Source organism: Aedes albopictus, chromosome 2 (genome assembly GCF_035046485.1).
Source record: "Aedes albopictus strain Foshan chromosome 2, AalbF5, whole genome shotgun sequence".
In the NCBI taxonomy this organism is placed as follows: Eukaryota; Metazoa; Arthropoda; class Insecta; order Diptera; family Culicidae; genus Aedes; species Aedes albopictus.
In genome coordinates this window covers 267,844,655-267,867,533 of record NC_085137.1, presented here as the reverse complement: position 1 = coordinate 267,867,533, position 22,879 = coordinate 267,844,655, and the positions used below count along the sequence as shown (strand labels likewise).

Genomic DNA, 22,879 nt, shown 5'->3' with positions numbered 1-22,879 from the left:
GACGTCACGGTGTAGCATTTATCGGTGAGGACACTATGACGTCATGCACGATTGGCTCCGATAGAAAGTGACAGTCCGCCAGACTCTAATTATAGGGACTCTAGTCCGAACCGGAACACTGAAAAAAATGTTAGAGTAAATTTAACTATTCTGCCATGCTTAATTTTACCATGCCAAAAAATAGTAATCGTGAGCATGTTATCAATGGTGATTACTATGTTTCCTTTGAAATTACCATGGTGTCACGAAAACGAAAATAGTATCAAATACTATCAAACATAGTCAACTTGATAACACCATTTGTGTTTATCAGTACTATTTTTTGTTTGGTATATACAATTCTCATGTTTAGTTAAAACATACCCATCATAACAGTTTTCGGGTGGTTGCTGCGCCCAAAGTTGCATAAATTCAAGTCGTTTTCTGAATCTTAAATGATTTTAAACCTTTTAATCATAGTGGAGTGTGCCCATCTTTGTGTCCATAGTGAGTTTGTTATCGATTGTAATCCAATTAAAATAATAATTATTGAATCAACTTATCATGATCCTCGGCATCTGTTCTAAAACGATGTTTCTCTACCTCAGGCTGCCAAATTTGAAACTTCCGAATTTTTAAGAAAATCCGAAATCTGATGTTCGGATTCATCGCACCGTCCCGAGAGTGCAAGCTGCTGGATTCCGCCAGGAGAGAACCTGATCTGATGGTTAAAGCGCAAATCCCAGGAACGACCTGCAACAGGGACTTCCTACAGGACCGTTTTTTTCTGTGCGAATTTCCTAGGGTAAGAAATCAAGCTTTGAACTAGTCAAATTGTAATCTTAATTTGAACCATTTCAAAATTCATTAAAACGACGTACTTTTCACGCAAATATTGTCCCGAAAAAGATGTTAAACAGCTTTCCGTAATATAACATGATAACATGGACTTTAAAAGCATTGAAAAAAGCGTTTTTGTCATGGAGAACAGGTAATTGAAAAATCACTGTGATTTCACCCATTTCCCCCAAGAGAAAGCACATTTTCGGTGCACTCGTACAGCTCATGCATTGTATCACACGCAATATGTGAACACATCAAATGAAAGCTTATTTATCATAGAATCGACCAACCGAATAAAATTCCGCATTATTTCTCATAAAATTATCAAATTTAGGTGATTCTTACTTGGAGAATGTTATCTTAACCCTCTAATACCCAATCCCGCCTTTAGACGGGGTATAGTTTGAGCATTTTTGTTATTTTTGTTTCGTGGAAAATCAATTTTTTTATATTTTTGGCTGATATTTAGGACTGTTTTGTATATCTCAAAATTGTTTTTGGTGTATTTTAAAGCGTATTTACATTTTTTAAAAATCATTGAAATATTGATGTTTTAGTCACCTTTTAGAAGTCATTGTTTATTTTGTATTGAATCGCTACAATTAACATATTCTAAATTTTTCCCAAATCAGTCTATCCTTGTTTAACAGTTTAAGGGAATCGAATACACTCTAAAATTATTTTCCTTAAAACTACACAGAAAATAAAATTTTCTGTGAAAAAAATTGAAAATAATAATATTTCAACAATAATCATAAAATCTCAAAATGTTTTCATCTCAAAAAATCCGTTCCCCAAATTGGCTTCCAGGAAAAATATAAAAGTGTTGGGATGTTCAAAAATAAAAATAAGAAAAATCAAAAACTGAAATTCACGAAATCGAGAATTGAAAAGAATCATCTTCCAAAACATGCTTAAATCGATGTTATATGACGAAAAATGATATTTAGATCAAAATCAAAAATTTGGGTATTAGAGGGTTAAGTTGAACCATTTGTAATCTAAATTTGAACTAGTAAACGGGGGTGAGCTTCTAGTGTTGGCCTGTAGATTGCGCTAGTGTTTGTTTTGTTTACTCTTGGGGGATGGAAAAATCCAAATTTAGTTTCCAAATTCCTAAAGAATTTCGAACATTCTGAGTTGAGATTCCACTGCCTAATGAAAAATAGGTATGAGAATTAGCAGATTCGTGTGATTTTTCATTGTTTAGCATGGAATTGGCTGTTTTGTGAGTTGCTCGAGCTGCTGCCGCCAGTAGTTCAAATTAAGATTAAAATTGGTTCAAATTATGATTGCGATGGTTCAAATTAAGATTAAAATCATTGTTGATGAAAAATCGAATATTTCAATGAAATTCGGTGCAAATACAAACTTTTTACCATTTAACAGAAAGCTTATGCCCGTGGCTTTCATGTACATACGATTTTGTCGTAGTAAATTATTTCCATGTGGGAGAAAAAATCACTTAAAATTTGCACTGCTTCAGAAAGCCGCAATTCGGTTCAAATTTTGATTACCTACCCTACCAGCCTGAACAATCTTAGGCTTCAATCGGACACGGCACAAAGTCACCCAAACCAAAGCACAAGAGGCTGATCGAGACGTAAAGCCAAAGTTTGATCCCCAGTAGTGAAACGGATGCAGTAGCTCCAGGTACCTTTAAGCAATTACAATACATCGAACTTGCTCACTTCCCCTTATAAAAAGCCAAATCGTTAGTTTTACTTGCAGATGCTGCAACCGCCCAGCTCCCCAAGATTCCTGAAAACATCGTCCAGTCTTTGATGAGTGCTTGCCAGGGTGCTTCCGCCGGGTCCTTCCACAGTTCCGCCAATGCCTCATCCGAAACACAAAAGCCTAATCTCGATCACCACCAGGATCTCCAGGTCACCACAGCATTATGAAACATCATTTTAAACCCCCATCCTCATGTATTTATTGTAACATTTTTTTTTGTGTTGTTAAATATGTATTTAAATCTCATAAATAAAAACGTAACTTCGAATTCCTCACTTTTTTTTTCATTGTAGGATGTAAACAAACCCACTACCAGCCATAAACCACGATATAGTAAAAACGCCTATTTTATGGTTACGTCTACTATGCTGTTTATCGTTGCACATAGTAAAATTGACTGAAAAATATGGTTGTAAACAACCAAAAAATGTAATCAAAAATGGTATGGTAAATTCGACCCCGTCCATAGTAATATCAAGCAGGATTCATGGTCTACCAAAATCAAGTGGTAAAAGTTTTTAATTTCACCCTCGATACGGTCGAAATTACCATGTCCTTTTTTTCAGTGAAGATAATCACAGTAGTCTGTATGTTATTGTCGGCGAAGCACTAAGTTAGAATTCGGTGGTTGGACTTCCGAACCGAACTTTTCTTCCGAAGTAGCCAAGTGTCAAGCTACTTGTCACTGTTGTCACTGTCATCTGTGCTCTTAGTAAATAAAAAAGGCAAAACATTGGTTCTCCAAAGCGCTGACCGCAATTTCTCAGTAATTAGTGTCTGAGTTTGTGGGATTTTATGTGATTCTTATTTCGTAACGCATGGAAATGGATAAATAGAAACCTTTAACCACCTACAGCAGCATCATTATAATGCTCCGTATTCATCATCCAGTGTGCGACAACGGTAGGTGAATCCAATACGGTTTGTGTGGGTACAACTTTCTAAGGATTTCGAAGCACAATCTGGCTATTCGGGAAATCCCTAACAAGAATTGACTATCGCTTCAGCAAATACCTGAAAGATGGGCAAAAGAAATAAACGTACAAGAAGTTTCCGCAAAGCGCTGCTCTATTTGGTAGAACCGGTAGAACATTAAAATCTTCCACAATCTCGGAAAAAGTCGATGGAGCGAGTGCTGGAAAATGTAAATAAACCCTAGTTGCACCAGCGTTTTAAGGTTGTCTGATCAGAGAGACACATGAATTGCATAACTAGACATTTTTCTCTTATAACTATGCAAAATCGCGTCGAAAATGCAATGAAATGTTTTATAACGTTACTACTTTTAGGATAATGAGTATTCAATATACTCAAAAGGTTATTTGAAGCTTTTATTTATAGTTACAAAACATGATTTATTTCAAAATTTTTCGTCATGACCACCCGGTAGTGACATACTATGAACTTCGGAAGAAGGCAGACGTGTCGTTCACCGAAGCTGATTTTCTAGTTTTTTCCGAACAGACAATAGACGAGTGCACCGATGAACTGAATTCATCGCGGTCCGAGAATTTTGACACTACGGCGGGGTCGTTCCCAATCAGAATTGTTCAATTCTGATTGGAAATCTTCCACTTCTGATTGGAAGCAACCCCGCTGTAGTGTCAAAATTCTCGGACCGCGATGAATTCAGTTCATCGGTGCACTCGTCTATAGACGAGTGCACCGCCCGCTGAAAGTTCACTCGGGCCGCGAATTTTGACACCACAGCGGGGTCGACTCTCAACAACTTCTACCCAGCTGAAAATTTGTTTAATTTATTGCATCTAGTTTTCGCGATGAAGTTGCAAAAATATGGGCTAGTGCATTAACTATATGCATTTGCATGACTTTAAATTTAAATTCATGTAAGAAATCAAAGAAAAATATTACAGTCCGGATTCGCTGGTTGGGTCACGACTGCCCCCCGATTAGCGAATCGTGTTCGTTCGTTGGGGCAACTGACAACTGATCAAAATGCTCTAGACACACGCAAGTGACGAGAAATATGTCAAAAAACACTCACATACTTGCGCAAACGTTCTGTATACAGGAGCTGTGATGCAACGGCGGTCAGACGTCAAACTCGTTTTGACATCTATTTTGACATTGACAGTGCTTTTTAGTTGGGTTTTGCCCCAACTAATGAACATTCAACCATCGAGACAGCCCATCTAACGAGCTCTCAACGAACGAATCGTCACTGTATCAGCGCATTTTGGTGATGCATCTCTGAGTAGAAGTTGTTGGGAGTCGACCCCTCTGTGCTGTCAAAAATTTTCAGGCTCAGTGAACTCAATGTTCATCGGTGCACTCGTCTATACATAGAAAATAAATTTTGTTCATTCCTTCGTACACTGTCAAACCAAACGGTAGTTATACTTTCTACGGTAGTTTCCCATTAGGTTATGGGCCTTAGTTATTGAAGATCGATTGAAAAGTATTCCGAAGCTCTATCAAGATGTCATATCAAGGAGAAGGAGACGTTCTGCAATATGTGCAACCCGCACGAACCGCGCCACCAGTGCAACATTTACCAAACATTCCATCAATTGAACAATTCTGGAGCTCGATTTGAATAGGTCGTATGTGCTTTTGTCGATATAAAATTCGATCAGTTTATTTTAGTCATTGTAGCAATATGGCAGATATTTTGCAAACTTTTAATCATGGAACAGAAAGCCTGTTTTGTGAGGATTCTGCTGTATGTATAAACTTTGCTCAATTTCAACGGTTTTCGCTATAATAAGCGAATCCAACTGATCGAATTTTTAATCGACAAAAGTACATACGACCTATTCAAATCGAGCTCCAGAATTGGCTGGTCGCAATAATTGGACGACTTGGAGATTTGCGGTCGAAACTTTTTTGGAGCTTGAAGAATTGTGGGACGTTGTGAAACCTACACCAGATGCCGACGGAGCCTATCCACCAGTTAATGCAGCGAAAGATCGTCGGGCTCGAGCGAAGATCATCCTCATGTTGGACCCGATCAATTAAGTACGTTCATGTGAAGGAGGCTAAGTCTGCTAGGGAAGTCTGGGCGAAGCTGGAAGCGGCGTTTGAGCCCGTATAAAAACTAACCATAGGGTATTTGGTGAAAACCATTCTTGTAGCAAACAGTGTACCAGCTACAATAAAGTGCATTGTAATGGAATGGTTCGCATAAAGCTGCGCACATTGTAGCTACTATACATTTACATCCGATCTTTATGTAACAATATAAATATGTATTATACTGTTTTTCTTACGTTTAAACCATTCACTTTTCCGAAATATTATTTTTCCGTACATTTTTAATTATTTATTCAGTTTTAGATTTTTCCGTGCTTTGTTTTGTTGATGTTCGTGACGTTTTTGATGCAAAGAAAAGGAAAGAGGAAAAAAGTGAATAAGTTGAAACAAATGTTTAAATAAGTGGTAAACCAGGTGTCCTAAGGACTGCGGATCCAAGAGATATGGCGGGCTAGGTACATATGTAGAGTGCGATCTTTATGAGACAGCCGCCTGGATACACAGTGAAGGGTAGGTAGCGCATGGTGTGTCGGTTGAAAAAGAGCATTTATGGTCTCAAACAGTCAGCGCGGTGCTGGAATCAGCGACTGCATAGTAGTATAAGACACGCTTATATGGAAAAAATAAATCCTCGCTCCAGTCGATTTTTTAGATCCTGTAGAGAACAAAACACACAGATTACTTTTGATTAATCTTTAATTTCTTTATTCTTTCACTTTCAATATACACCAGCCGAAGCCAAGCACACCCGATCGCTCCCGTCACTTGTATATCTCTCCCCAAACGTCATGTCTCTTCTTTTCCCCTTGCATTGTCATTCCTCTTCGTCAGGGTCGCATTCAGGGGGCAACCCTACAATCCCCCCCAAAGAATATTTTATGTCTTCTTCAATGCGGTAGATAATCCTTGTACTTTGCAGGTTCCTTACGAATACGTTTTGTGTCCACCAACTTGTCTCCGGAAGACGCAGCTGCATTTTCCGAAATTCCAACGCGTCCTTCATGTTGTTCTCCCTCGGTTTGCGGTGCTGTTTGCAATTCCTCGCCTGATGATGGGTTTTCGTCTGCCCTTTCGAGCCTTTTCAAGTGTGACACATTTCGCCGATACTCCTTATTAATTTCTGCAGACTTGATGGTGACATCACCGCCGGATTTACGAACGACAATAAACTCCTCTGGCGAGTAGTCCGTGCAGAGTTTATTATCCTTACGCATACGCTTTGCAACAACTCGATCACCAATCACGATTTCACTATACCGGGCTTTACGTTTCGCATCTGTATATTCTTTCCCTTTTGCTTTTTCCAATCGATCGTGGTCATATACTTCTGACCGAGTATGATCAATCCGCAATTCAGGAACAACTATCCTGTCCACCCGCAACAAAATATCACCGAACCGACAAAGTTCATTAGCTACTACTCGAAATGGGAGCGGAAGCTCATTCACATTGTCCTCTTCAAGACATTTCAAAATTAGCTGAATTTCGGAATCAGTTCGAGACTTCTCTGCTATATCTTCCCACTTCAGTGCCGCTGAAGTAGCGGCAGACATGGCTATCTGTTTTATCATTAGTTCTTCAGCGGAGTCGAATGGGACAGGTGGTAGCGTACCTAATCGGGATAGAACATCGGCCAGATTTTTTTCACCAGGAATGTGCACAACTTTGTAGTCAAATGCCTGCAGTCGAAGTACCCATCGTTCAATCCTGGCACATGGTCGTGAGCGATGAGTAAAAAGATATTCCAGTGCCTTACAATCAGTCAAAATTGTGAACTCCTTCCCATACAAATATGTCTGGAACCTCTCGACACTCCAGACGATGGGAAGCGCTTCCTTCTCCGTCTGGCAGTATCTTTTTTCAGTGTCTGTTAGTGATTTTGAGGCACAACAAATCACTCTGCTAGTGCCGTCTTTGTTGGTTTGCATCAGAATTGCCCCGAGTCCATGCGGGCTTGCATCTGACATCACTGAAGTACGATCGTTTTTGTTGAAAAACCCCAGCTCTAGCGCTTTTGACATTTCCAGTTTGATTCTGTCGAAAGATTCCTGGTTTTGCGGAGTCCACACAAACTGAACCCCCTTCTTTGTTAATTCTCTTAACGGTGCGTCGAGAGTGGCCAAATTAGGAACAAATTTGTTCAAATAATTAGCCAGCCCAAGAAAACTGCGTATCTCAGCTTCATTTTCAGGTGGACGGAATGACAAAATTGAGTTAATTTTGGTTGGAGATGGAGAAATTCCCGATTCGGTTATTCGGTGTCCCAGAAAATCCATTTCTGTTGCGCGGAAAACACATTTATCCCAATTAAGTTCAATGCCACGTTCTTTGAATCTTTTTAACACCTAGATTATGAAAAATTCAAAATGTATTTATTCACAGCTTACAAATCGCTTACATGTTTGTTTTCAAACTACCTCTTTCAATCGCGCATCGTGCTGCTCAAGATCATCCCCTTCAACAATTACGTCATCCAAATACCACATTGTTCCTGGACATCCTGTTAATATTTGGTCCATGACCTTTTGGAACACTTCCGGTGCCGTGACGAGTCCAAACGGGAGTCTCTTGAAGCGATACAGCCCTGTGTTTGTGATAAATGTCGTGACGTCCCTGGACTCAGGAGCTAACTCGACCTGCAGAAACGCCTCTTTTATGTCAAGTTTGCTCCAGTACTTCCCCTCTCCTAGTCTGGACAGATAGTCATCAACTGTCGGCATCGGATGACGCTCGCGGAGCACGGCCTCGTTAACCCGACGCAAGTCGAGGCAGACCCTAGGCTCACCGTTGGATTTTCCCACCACGACTAACGGAGACACCCAAGACGCCGGGCCTTCCTTCCTCTCAATTATATCCCTGTTCAGGAGTTGCTCCAATTTGCGATTGACCGCGTTATCCAAAGGCATAGGGATACGCCTGAGTGGCTGGAAAACAGGTTTCGCTGCAGCGTCCATATGTATCTGAACTTGTACATCTCGGATTTTGGAAAACGGTTTATCGGATTGTTCGACTTGTTGGATGTCCAGCCCGATTCTCAATATTCCCAGGTCTTTCGCTGTTTTGTCTCCTAGCAAACATCGCTGTCCATCTTTGATGACATAAAACTCCGCTCGAGTGACTTTCTTCCCAACTTTAACATCCGCAACAAATGTTCCCAAAATCGTCAACGGAACATCGCTAGCATATCCGCGCAAAACTCTGTTGCTGCCCTTGACACAATCAGTTACTGTTACTTTTCGCTGTTTCAGGTTTTCCCACACTGTATCCGTGATCAAGTTCGCATCAGACCCTGAATCGATGAGAAGATCCAAACCAACTCCACCGACCTCGCACTGCATTACGTTTGAATCGTTGCCTGTGTAGAAAGTGTAGTATGTCTTGCACGCTTCCTCCAGCATCGGCTTATCGATCGGATCTGTTTCCTTTTCGATTGATCGGACCTGTTTCGTAGGAATCGATGATTTGGTTTGAGATTTCCGGAATCGGCAACGAGACTCGAAATGTCCAACTCGGTTGCATGAGTGGCAAACTTTTCCTCTAGCTGGACAACTGTCTGCCGAAGAAATGTGGTCACGCCGCCCACAGTTGAAGCAACTAACGCCTGCCTGAATATTTGTTTGACGATAACGATTTGACAACGGTCTGTACGCCGTCGGACGACCACGGAATTTAACTGACGGATTGTTACTGATTTTCATGATCTGATGACTCAAGGGCGGATCATGAGCCTTTTTACCAAAATCCTTCACTTGGTGTTCAACGCCTTCGAGAGTAATGCCCAAAGCCTCAACTTCCGCAAGAGAACGATCCTGCTGAAGAATACGCCGACGCAATTCCGGCGACAAACAACCTTCGACGATGACATCAATCATAAATATTTCAGTAAGCACATCACGTACCTCCATAGTGTACTTCTCGAAACCGCAATCGGAAACTTGTTGCCGCAAGCGAAGAACGAAATCGGCAAACCTAAATCGTGCCAAATTATTATTATTATTTTTACTTTACCTAGGAACAAAAACATTAGACCTCACCTTTCCCCTTCATTTTGTTTCATTTGTCGAAGTTTGTGTCTCTCCAAACAATCTTGTCGACATGGTTCGAAAAATGTGTCCAAAGCATTAATTGCAACATCATACCATGGTTTCTCAATTGCGACCAAAGGAAAATTTTCACGATCAGGCAAGTTTTGGAAAATTCGCTGCAATTGAGGTCCACCCAAATGCAGAAGTTTGGCTCGTTTTTTCCGTTGGTCCGTAATTTCATAGGCGTCGAAATAGCACTCCAATGCTCCTTTCCAGATTCTCCATTCTTTACACAGCTTTTGCTTTTCGATGTCATCACATCTGAAAGGTGGCATTGGACGGCTGTCTTCCATCTGTAAAAAATAATACGAATTCCCACAATGCTATATCTCGCTTGAATCCAAAGTTCTATGGTAAATTAATTAAATTAAAGTTCCCGTGAGCTTGAGCATAACTTTTATCACACTTCGCATGGCCCCACGCTCACCTCCTGCTGCAAAACCGCAGGTACAACCCGTGAAATAAGATTTCACCTCCTGTTTACAGGTACATCCTCTTGCCCGTGAACAGTTAGTTCACCTCCTGCCGTTGCTCGACAGGTACAAACAACTCAATACGCATAATCATACCCGTGAACATTCGCTCACATCCTGCCTTTTTAGGTAGGTACAAACATATTTAGCTTTGTCAGTTTTGTTACCCGTGAACATTAGCTCACCTCCTGCCTTTTTAGGTAGGTACAAACATATTTAGCTTTGTCAATTTTGTTACCCGTGAACATCAGCTCACCTCCTGCCAAGCGGCAGGTACGAACCAAACAACAATAAATGTTTATATACTGCTCTTACAGGTACAACTAATGCCAACCGCTTTCATTTAATTTTAAATTCCCGCATTCATTAATCGATCCATCAATTTCCGATATTATTGAGCATCCCCATTTTCAAGAAAAACAAAACCTATCCCTCAGCATACGCACACTAACACCAATATGCCACCCTGTGAGCTCACCACGTACTCTTCTACCAGTAGAATCGCCATCATGCCGTGCTGGCTTTTTTCAGCCGATCGTGTCACCGTTTCAAACTAGATTTTTTATTATAATTCGTTTCTCTTTTCACTCACCTCGAACCGCAATCCTCGTCGCCAAATTTGTAGAGAACAAAACACACAGATTACTTTTGATTAATCTTTAATTTCTTTATTCTTTCACTTTCAATATACACCAGCCGAAGCCAAGCACACCCGATCGCTCCCGTCACTTGTATATCTCTCCCCAAACGTCATGTCTCTTCTTTTCCCCTTGCATTGTCATTCCTCTTCGTCAGGGTCGCATTCAGGGGGCAACCCTACAGATCCCATTCAGGTCCCATATGAACTGTACAAAATTTCAGCGCAATCGGTGAAACTATAGTTTAGCGCAAGCAGTTTAAAGATTGCATAGGATTTACTATGGGAAAAGTTACACTTTCAAACTAAAAATCCTAGAGGTCGCCCTATGTCTCTTTAATTCAAATCGATCAATGCTTCTTGTAGAAAAATCATTTATGAAACTTTCCTTCGAAGACCGCAAAACGATTAGATGCTTGTGGAAAAAGTTAATGATTTATTATCGATTAGTGATCCAACGAACGGCTTTTTGTTTTGTTTTATCAGCAGCACTGCTGCTGCCGTTGTTGCACGGGGTGACGGGAGGCATCACCACCCCCAGAAACAGCAACAGCCAAGGCAGCAGCTACAGTGCTGCTAATAAAACAAAACAAAAATCCGTTCGTTGGATCATGTAACGTCCCGACAAAATGTCCGCGTGATCAGCCGAATCAACCAGCCGAATGCGTGATACACGTTTGTTCGTGTCTCGAGAATGCGTCTGCCATCTTGTGTGTCCGAAGCCAGACTGACTAAAGACACTATATGCAAAGACACGAAATGTTCCAATTGGAATTTCAAATTTGCTGTCAATGTCATTCCAATCGAGCAGGAGACCTGTCAAACGCGCTTTAAAAGCATTACTGATTACTCGACAGCATCATTGTCATGACAATCATCATCAACAGCAACAATCATCAGATTTCGTGTCTTTAGCATAGTGTCTTTAAGACTGACCATTACTGTCGCCGTCCGACGGTTGACAGACTCTCTCAAGCGTATATGTGTGAGCGCTAGATTATCAAACGAGGGAGCAACCACTAGCGTTAAATATGCGTATTCAGTATGACCGTTACATCCCTCATTTTCTTTAGAATGTTTGCAATAGTTATTAATACTTCCTTGATTTTATTCCTACTTCAGTGTTCAAGTCAAAAGTAATTCAAACCCTAAACTAACTAACTGATGTCCATCAATAACACATACTTCAGGTACAGTCCATCATTCTCATTGCTGCTCAAATAACTAATTCAAGCAGCACACATCTTGTTGGATCATTCAGAGCACTGGTATAGAACTGAGTAAGACTATTATAAGTTGCGACAATCAAAGGGTGTGAAACCTGCAATAGACAAGCTGTAGGCAAATCCAAAGTCACAGATGAAGTATGTATTCATGAATTCCAAGTGACTGGTACACACCCGAATAAAAAATACAGTAGAAAAACCGAACGTTGTATTGTAACAGTACTATTTAAAACCATATTTTTACAATAGAAACCACTGTAAAAATAAAAATACAAAAACAATAAAATGTAATGTAGAACACCATACAGTAAATTGTAAATAAGATTTTTACAATATACTATACGGGTTGTTAAGTATCGTAACAATATAAAAAAATATTTTTCTCCATATATATTTTTTTGCAAAACCATACATTATATTGTAAATGAATTGTTATAAATACTGATACGTGGGTTTTAATAAACCGTACATTGTACGGTACACATATGGTTTCAAACAACAAAATGTACCGTAAATATATTGTTTTTAATTGTAGTTTCACCACTGGTTATACATTTTATTAAATGGTTTTGGAATGGTTCTCTTTTGTTATGTTGTATTGGTATACATTACATAAACCATGTAATGTTATATTATCTTGTCATTTTCCTCCTGTTAATGGCATCTTAGGCTTACTTGCATTATGAGAATGCGTTTTGGGAATTTTCCAGAGCGTTTTGGATAACCTTTCATATATTGGATTGCCCACGTCTAAGTCTGAGTCGAGGTCTGAGTAGTCTCTGATTGCATTAACAGTTGAAGCTTAGGCTCCCATGCCCCACCAGCCAGATAACCGGGTTTCGCAAACTAAGCATTATTTGTGGCAACACTTTGAGCGGCATGATGGAACTATGCCGAGCGCGCTAAGCATTATTAGACCACTAATGTAGTTGCATGAAGTGGGTGACGAGGTACATAAGTATCATTACAGCGTGCTTAACCGTTATTGCAATATTGAGGCTCCAGTTTGACTAAAGTTTGAAATACACGTACATATGTATTTAACAACTCAATAGAAAACTGTCAAGTTCGATTCAAGTATAAGTTAGGTTAAGAAGCGAACCCACAGACGAACCTATATTAGAATTTCTTTCAGTATTCAGTCCAGTCCATATGTTAAAGATGGCTCTACGTCAAAGATAAAGTTCGTCAATCGTATTCCTCTCATCGCACTCTACATACCTAGCCCGCCATATCTCTTGGATCTGCGATTCTTAAGACATCTGGTTTACTACTTATTTAAACATTTTATTGACTTTAAATTGATGTTTCAACTTATTCACTTTTTTCTTTCCTTTCCTTTGCATCATAAAAGTCACAAAGATCAACAAAACAAAGCGCGGAAAAAATCTAAAACTGAATAAATAATTAAAAATGCACGGAAAAATAATGTTTCGGAAAAGTGAATGGTTTTTATCCGGGCATCTCGCCATCCGTTTTAGTGGCATTATCTCCACATCTTCCATTCACAGTCTACGTACATCAATACAATAAGTTCATCCAATCGCGAAACTCTCTCTCTCTCAATCCCAATTTTTCGCTGCATCCAAATATCAACGTGACATACACCAGCGCTTTGGAACATTTACACCAAATCTTTGTTCAATGTCAGTCAATACTGCAATATTCATAGGGGGTGATACACAAATTATGTCACGCAAAAATCGACCTTTTTCAAACCCCCCTCCCCCCTATGTCACACTTTTTGTATGGGACCTCAATATTTTTTGTAAGGGTCGTCACGCTCTGCGAAACCCCCCTCCCCCGTGACGTAATTTGTGTACGACCCCTAGGAACTCAATTTCATGTTCAAATATCACATGGCATCTCTATCATTTGGGTTTAGCTTAATATCACTCCTCTTCATTTTTATTTATTCTTGCATAGCAGCCCTATCAAATATAACAATTAAAATGCCCAGCTACACACTTGCAAAAACACCTTCTTATAAACAATCAATGGCACCACACCTCCATTATGCTCTTCAATTTCTCGGTGTGACACTTCAATGCTTGAGCCATCTTCTATTTTTTCCACTGCTACCGATTCACTTTTAACTTTCTCCCCTCCTTACATTGAACTACCATTAGGACATATTTCAAACAAACAACACATTTCAAGTACAGTAGCCGCTCGATAACGGCAACATGTCTACGCATCGCCCACCGAATGGAACCCGACAACTGCAACAGCTGACAGATGTCTAAGAACTGTCAGTTGCTGCAAAATGCAAACAAAGTGTAATCGAAAAACATCGCACTGCAACGCAAATGCATGCGAAAAACATCGTATCGTTGCTGACGCTTAACTTTGAAGGACAGCGGCACGACAGCTGCAAAACTGTTGCACTTAGCGGACCTTCAGTTAAAATGCATTAGGGGGGCTACACACCAGTCAAACGGTTGGTCAAACCTGGCCGCACGGTCGAACAACTCGCTCAGACTTGAGCTATGTTTGATAGATAGTGACAAACATTGCGTCAATCGGAGCGAACTGTTTTTTGGCCACACGATGTTTGACCAACCGTTTGACTGGTGTGTAGGCCCCCTTACAGTTAAAGCACTTGCACTGAGCGAACGACCACTGTAGCGTTTGGGGATCGGTATGGTACACCACTATACTATGCAACTCTAAACGCCCATTAGCCAAAAGTACCCGACTTGTACTCAATAGCAATCTCTGTCCGAAAATTCGAAGAAATTGTGCACTAAAAATGGTGCAGATACTACTGCTGTATCATAGATGAATCACCGTTATGTGACTCCCTAAAGAAAAACTTCCGCAATCTGGAAAATTGTTTTAGGATAATAATACACAAACTAGTCTAAGCCAACTACAATTTGTTGGCTTATTAACTGTGGATCACCGCTCGTATGCACCAACACAATTTTAACACTGTCCAGCAATACATTTTTCCACATTCCTGTAATTTGGGTCACAGTGATAGTATACTCCTCAATCACGCTGCTTCTCAAATCAAACTCAGGTACCATGACCCCATAAGAAAAAATCATGTATCTTTCAAGTAAGACCCGCTCTTGTGGTTTAAAACTCCGCAATGCTCCATATACAATCATTGCCTAGAGAAACGTACAACTTAAGATCTAACATCACTCCTTTCGCCGTGGACATCAACCAATACATGTTGGCAGAACTATCCAATCTCCGCCACAAAAACGCGTGTTGTGAAACAGAACATAGTTCATCCTTTCAGGTTGAATCGAGCTTTATCTAATATACCACTCATTCCACGGCCTCTCAATACTATTTCTAACACTAAACTGCATTATCATGAAAAAAAAACCTTTTTCAACTCCAAGAAAAATAAGTAGAAGAACAGCCTGTCTGTTGGTACAGACAGGGTTGTTACAACAGCGCGGATTTCGCGAATTCCGCGGATTTCGCGATTTTCTGCGGTTTTAGCGCGGATTTACCCATGGAATTTGGCCCTCGCGCGGATTTGGCGCGGAAATGATTTTTGTAGTGTGTACAGCGAAATATTTGAATGATTATCGACACTTGAATTAGACATTATAAGTAAATATTTGTTTAACCCTCCTAAGATGTTAGAATTTTTGCACCACGATAGCGTAGTGTACATTCAGCGTGCCTGACTGGGTCATGTTGACCTTAACAATTTGGGGCAAGTTTTCGTTTTGGTTTACGGCAATCATTTACGAATTTCATCAGCTCTGTAACCGTTCGGTTCCAAAAGGCATATTTGCTGGCTCCACCGCAAATCCCAATTATTTGTCCCACCCTAGAATTCCAAAATGACAGCATAGAGTGAGGGATCAATCACGCAATTCGTTTGACATGTGAGGCACTCACGCTCTTTTTCCACTCATTTCTCTGAAGAGTGATACTACTTTGCAGCAGTTTGATCAATGTGTCATGACAAACGCTTGCCCAATGTATCATGATTTGATACATAGATGGTGCTAATGTAATTACACGGGTTTACATTAAAAGGTGAGGCTTTCCCTATGTATGCAAATATCATGTTTGTTTGGAATGTTATTTGTACTCCGTCCTTACAATTTAGCTTATAAATACTCAGCCATTGCCAAGAAAGCTTCTTTTCTGTTCCAACCAGTGGAAGATTTAGAAGTGCGCGTCGTGTGTAGTTCAAGCGTTAAAAAGTAAAATTGTTATATTCCTATGTGTTAAAACTTATTAATTAATGTGTTGCTTTTTATAGAAGTTAAAACTAGTTGTCCTTAAAAACTAGTAGTACGGGCAAAAGTACGAAAAAGTCCGATAATCGATGGAAAATTTACAATACGGTTGGTGTTAATTGTGAAATTGTATTAGCCTTTATTATATGAAAAGATCTTTTATAGTCCTTTGCTGAAAATGTGCCCGACCGAAAATGTTTTGTGAAATGTATGAAAAAGCTTAAAAAGAGAAAGGTAAATTGTGCAAAATGAATTGTAATTGTGCAAGTGGTAGAAGATGGCGTCGCATTAGGGTGCTAATCACTGTGAATAGGTCCGCAAGCGGGCCTTTCTCTTCTTTCTTTTCTTTCTTCGGAACAAGTTCCGAAAACCGCAGGACGGCCGAGGTGACAACACCCCCCCCCCCTCCTGCTTCGTGCAAGCGCACCTTCCTTCCGTTACGCCAAAGTTGGACAGAAACCCGTTGGCCCATCCGTCATATTGGCCACTTTCATCCATTGCCCGGTCGAAGACCGGAAACCGCCAATTGGCCTGTGGTAAGCCATCCGATATTCTGGCCATCACCACTGCCCAACAGCTGCGAAGCGACCGTCAGGCCGCCATCTTCCGAACAATTTGCGACGTTCCATCTCCATTGTTCGGCAACCCGGGAAGAACTGGATCTTCATACAACGTCGGCCATCTTGGAAAGCCTACTTTCGGCTACCTACGAACACCCGGAAGTGTCCGATGCCATCACCAACCAACTCTCCAGGCTTACACCGATACACCGCTACCACCATGGATCCGGATCCCACCGAAAACAAGCGCAAGTACCCTATGTGACGTCAGTGTGAGAAATAGGAGCCAGGACTAATAAATAGTTTGTTAAGTTGATGTTTGTGGTAGCGATTCTTTTATAAAACCGCAGCCCTTGATTAATAAGTTTGCACCACTTTCCTCTTTGTTCGTTTTCCGTGTTCCAAAAGGGAACATCCATGCCTCGTCCTCCACTGGTGATCGAAAATTAGCTTTTTTGAGGTTTTTGAGCATCCCTATTGTAAGGCTTTAGTGTGTATCCGTCTTTACACGTGCATCCCCGCTGGGCACGTGTTACTTGTCATCAGTGTTCTCTCTGTGAACGAGTTCCTTCCGAGGATTGAAATGTGAAAAGGACTATGCTGCTTCAACGACCCTGTGATAAAATCCCTATCCAAGAGCGAGCATGTTTCAATTGGCGCCCAACTTAAATGCATTATTCCCATTCGTTTCCGTTTCCCGGAAGGGGCGAAAAAACAGTGATCTGTTTTGATAGTCTATTCGTTCTCCAAACGAAGATTTTGTGTACTTTGTTTGTGGTTCAAGGATCAGACAATGAAGTCTTGTAACCTGAGACCAGAACCATGATTCTAAATCGTACTGTACCATAATTAGAACTTGTTTAGGATTTTTCAATTATATTTACAAAATTTACTAGTGTGAAGTGCATGCATCTATAGAATAACCAATTTAGCAAATTTTCAAATGTGCATGTTTCAAAGTAGTTGTTTTTTCTTCATATTATGCGTTACAGGCTGTTACAGGTAATGTCAGTGTTCGCGAACGATTAGATTTTTTCAATTTTATTTACAAAATGTAATAGTGTAAAATGTATGCATGTCTAGAATAACAAATTTAGCGATTTTTTTTTAAATAGGCATGTTTTGAAGTTGTATTCTTTGTTTCAAATTTAGCGTTAAAAACAACGAAAGCGCTCGCGAGTGATTAAGAATTTTCAATTATTATCCAAAACCGATCCGCGTACTGCCCCTTCGTTTGTAATCGTTTAGGTATATCGAAATTATTTTGAATTTTCGCGTAATATTAGCCATAGGATAACAAATTATTCAAATCGAAACACGAAGAATGAACCAAAACAGTCGTGGTGGTTCCATTCAACAATTACTATGAATGAATATCATGATAGTCCTCTAACGAGAATCCTCTCTAAAAGTAAACAATCGCGAACTCAAATACACAATGAAACGTATTCAGAACCCACGAAACGAAAGTCGAATGCAAGCTTAACCATATCGTTGTCAATGCCGCGTCGAAGAACACAGGAAGGTTCTTCGTGACTTTGCATCAACGGAAGATGGGAAGTCAATCAAAAAAATCTACATGAACTATGACCCAATTAGGAATTGGTCGAAAACGCGAACGGTTTTGTTGCTCGGCGCGAGAATGTCGTAAAATGTAGCAGGCATAACTGTCGGGAGTCTGTTACACTCGAACCGCGAAGAAAAGTGAACCCTTTAAAACACTACATGAATCGGCACGAAAATCTGAAAAAATTGGTTTAATTTCCCTCCTTGTAACACTCGATGCCACTCACTAGTTTTTCTGCAGGGACTTTTCTGACTAAATAACGTAGACCACCTATCAAATTTATTGCCTTTTCTCCTGTAAATCACAGCGAGGTTATAAACACATTTCTGCTCGGGCCTCTACGAGGATCCTGAGATTCCATAAGCGAAATAATCCGTAACGAAGTCCATCATATACGCTCCTACAGCTCCGGCAAGGATGCAGATGGCACGAGCTCTCCACTGTTGTACCCGTTTGGGACCAGCTCGGACAGACGAGTTGGCGATATCAGATATCCCGTCGGTGCACAGTACGTTTTTGGACGACTGAAGTCCACCCTAGAATCATGATTCACAGAATGAAATCTTCAATTCGGTCGTAATGGTTGATGAATTGAATTCTCACCATTCACACAAACTGGTCCGGACCACCCATTCATCCTAATGAATGTTGTTTCACTGTAGAAAGATACAAAGAAGTTGGAATCGAAACTTAGTTTACATGAACAGTTTGTACCTGGCAAGTTGCATAATTGCCTCCGCGAAAGAATTTTCTCCTTCCCAGTTGATTCCCGAACAGCAAATGGAACGTTGACCGGATAGTGAATTTTAGAATCACTGATTGTGCACATCCTGGGAAAATTCTTTTGTCGAACACAATTTTCATCGCCGTAATAGTCGCGATTTTTCGTTGGAAAGCGTAGATCGTAGTACAAGGAATCGCGAACCTGTGTACCGATCACGTTGTAAACATAAACATCGATCCTCCTTGCTTTGATTGTTTTCAACACAACAGTGTTAGTCATGAGTTACGTTTAGCAGGAGTACCATTGCTTCGCTGTAAAAGTGCGAAGGTTAATAGGGTACGCCGCTAAACTTTATTAGACTTTCTTTGATTCACCATAATCTATGAATGATAATGGTTGAAGTTAGTAGAAAGTTGTGACAACTTCATCGTTTCCAAATGAAATTCTTTCATTTTGAAAGAGGAACGATGGGGTAATGTAACCGTTCGGTTCCAAAAGGCATATTTGCTGGCTCCACCGCAAATCCCAATTATTTGTCCCACCCTAGAATTCCAAAATGACAGCATAGAGTGAGGGATCAATCACGCAATTCGTTTGACATGTGAGGCACTCACGCTCTTTTTCCACTCATTTCTCTGAAGAGTGATACTACTTTGCAGCAGTTTGATCAATGTGTCATGACAAACGCTTGCCCAATGTATCATGATTTGATACATAGATGGTGCTAATGTAATTACACGGGTTTACATTAAAAGGTGAGGCTTTCCCTATGTATGCAAATATCATGTTTGTTTGGAATGTTATTTGTACTCCGTCCTTACAATTTAGCTTATAAATACTCAGCCATTGCCAAGAAAGCTTCTTTTCTGTTCCAACCAGTGGAAGATTTAGAAGTGCGCGTCGTGTGTAGTTCAAGCGTTAAAAAGTAAAATTGTTATATTCCTATGTGTTAAAACTTATTAATTAATGTGTTGCTTTTTATAGAAGTTAAAACTAGTTGTCCTTAAAAACTAGTAGTACGGGCAAAAGTACGAAAAAGTCCGATAATCGATGGAAAATTTACAATACGGTTGGTGTTAATTGTGAAATTGTATTAGCCTTTATTATATGAAAAGATCTTTTATAGTCCTTTGCTGAAAATGTGCCCGACCGAAAATGTTTTGTGAAATGTATGAAAAAGCTTAAAAAGAGAAAGGTAAATTGTGCAAAATGAATTGTAATTGTGCAAGTGGTAGAAGATGGCGTCGCATTAGGGTGCTAATCACTGTGAATAGGTCCGCAAGCGGGCCTTTCTCTTCTTTCTTTTCTTTCTTCGGAACAAGTTCCGAAAACCGCAGGACGGCCGAGGTGACAACACCCCCCCCCCCTCCTGCTTCGTGCAAGCGCACCTTCCTTCCGTTACGCCAAAGTTGGACAGAAACCCGTTGGCCCATCCGTCATATTGGCCACTTTCATCCATTGCCCGGTCGAAGACCGGAAACCGCCAATTGGCCTGTGGTAAGCCATCCGATATTCTGGCCATCACCACTGCCCAACAGCTGCGAAGCGACCGTCAGGCCGCCATCTTCCGAACAATTTGCGACGTTCCATCTCCATTGTTCGGCAACCCGGGAAGAACTGGATCTTCATACAACGTCGGCCATCTTGGAAAGCCTACTTTCGGCTACCTACGAACACCCGGAAGTGTCCGATGCCATCACCAACCAACTCTCCAGGCTTACACCGATACACCGCTACCACCATGGATCCGGATCCCACCGAAAACAAGCGCAAGTACCCTATGTGACGTCAGTGTGAGAAATAGGAGCCAGGACTAATAAATAGTTTGTTAAGTTGATGTTTGTGGTAGCGATTCTTTTATAAAACCGCAGCCCTTGATTAATAAGTTTGCACCACTTTCCTCTTTGTTCGTTTTCCGTGTTCCAAAAGGGAACATCCATGCCTCGTCCTCCACTGGTGATCGAAAATTAGCTTTTTTGAGGTTTTTGAGCATCCCTATTGTAAGGCTTTAGTGTGTATCCGTCTTTACACGTGCATCCCCGCTGGGCACGTGTTACTTGTCCTCAGTGTTCTCTCTGTGAACGAGTTCCTTCCGAGGATTGAAATGTGAAAAGGACTATGCTGCTTCAACGACCCTGTGATAAAATCCCTATCCAAGAGCGAGCATGTTTCAGCTCTTCAAAATATTTCTTTGAAGAAATTGTGCAACGATTCTTCCAATTCCATTGCGGGTATGATGTGTATCTTTATTCAACTTTCGTTTCTCAAAAAAAAAAAATCAAATTTGTTTCTAGCAATTCCTTCGAATTTCGACTGTTGGTTATGTTGGGAGGTATGGCGTTCAGTCTTTGGAGGAATAACTCAAAAATGGATTCTTAAGCTTTCATCCGATGTTTCGGTCGCTATATTGCGCCTTTTCTGTGAATTAACCATGCTCCGTTTTATCGTAAGTATGAGCCGACTGCATAGTCCACATTCGTTCCAGACGTAACGTATCGTCCGCCGCCGGCGGCGGTGTTCCTTTGAATGTAATATCCGAAAGATATCCGTTTATCGGAAGCCGAAAGGGTAATAGTAATCTGCCCGAGTTACTGGTACAATTTTGAAAGGCACCAGCTATATATTTTGAAGAGATTTCTAGATAAATCCCTAGATTATTTCGGGAAAAAATCTTTTGAAGGGTATCCTAGAGGAAACTGCTTGTAAAAAAATTGGCGAAAAACTCTGAGGGATCTCGTTCGGCATTCCTGGATAAATTACTGCAGGAGTTCTTGGAGAAACTCCTAAAAAATCCAGGAAACCCTATAGGAATTTCAAAGGGCTCCAGCAAGTAAATCTTGAAAATTGTCAACATTGTCCTTCTATGATTTTGCCAGTGATTATCCATTTTAAGGGCCGTTTTCCTCTGGGAAGAGGCACAACCTTGTGATCAGCTTGATTGCTGTCAGGTCTCGGGGCTTAAAAGTATCATTACTCTACAGAAAAAGACGCACACTCGTGGTGCCAAAAAGAACCGATACTTTTCGTGATCAAACGAAGAAGCGTCACGGTTTTTTTTGTTGTTTTTGATATATTTGATTTCTATATCCATAAGGAAGGAGGATGTTACATAATTTATCCTTCTATTCTTTTAAATTATTATTAACCAAGCTTCCAATATTGAAGACACAAGAACAAGAATCACAAGAAGAGCTGTTTATGCTAGTTCACTGAACATGGTGCTTGATCGTCAAATTTGTTCATTTAGTGTGAAAATACGCAAAGGTAAATAACGTTGACAATTCAATTAACAACACATTCTTTTACAGCTCAATTCGCAAAATCAATCTCCCACCTTTCCTCATCCTTAAGGCCACGCAAAACTTTAAAGCCACATGGCTAAGGAGGTTGCAATACCTACTCCCAAATTCTGTTGAGTGTAACCACCGTGCTCTAGTTTGCCCCTACTTTGTTCTGCTCCAATGAGCATACTCTTGTTTTGCCCCCATCATTCTCTACTCCTTTGAGCTACTAAATGAAAGTGTCAACAACAATATCAAATGTAAAAGTACAAACACATTTTCCAAATATATCTCTTCGTTTAATTAAAGTTATTCGCGGTTTTCTTGGAGTTATTTCCGCCTAGCCTATCCGAAACCACTTCAGGTTGTGGGCCCCGGTCGCGCTTTAATCGAAAAGTAGTCGGGAGTGTCGTTATTTTGCGTTTTCGGTATGGAGGAGGAAAAGTTCGATCGCGTGTTGATGCCGCTGTTCGACGGCTCGAACTTTGCAGCGTGGAAGTTCCGGATGCTGATTCTCTTGGAAGAGCACGAGCTCGAAGAGTGCATCCACACTTAT

At 40.5% G+C, this 22,879-nt stretch overlaps 2 protein-coding genes across 12 annotated transcripts in view; both read right to left on the bottom strand.

The window, feature by feature from the left end:
• Positions 1 to 22,879, bottom strand: part of LOC109416672 (transmembrane and coiled-coil domains protein 2) — a 510,917-nt gene that overhangs the window by 325,707 nt on the left and 162,331 nt on the right. The gene's annotated exons all lie outside the window — the stretch shown is intronic.
• On the bottom strand, positions 4,136 to 22,739 carry LOC134288976 (uncharacterized protein K02A2.6-like). Its single transcript, XM_062854934.1, has 3 exons — positions 19,033 to 22,739; positions 18,922 to 18,974; positions 4,136 to 18,854 (listed from the first exon to the last, which is right to left on the bottom strand). Exon 3 carries the CDS (start codon positions 9,456 to 9,458, stop codon positions 7,962 to 7,964), a length of 1,497 nt encoding a protein of 498 aa, XP_062710918.1. The 5' UTR covers positions 9,459 to 18,854; positions 18,922 to 18,974; positions 19,033 to 22,739; the 3' UTR covers positions 4,136 to 7,961.

What these genes read in the sequence shown, in the direction of transcription:
- LOC134288976 (XM_062854934.1), bottom strand. Translation starts at nt 9,458, where the DNA reads ATGGAGGTACGTGATGTGCTTACTGAAATATTTATGATTGATGTCATC.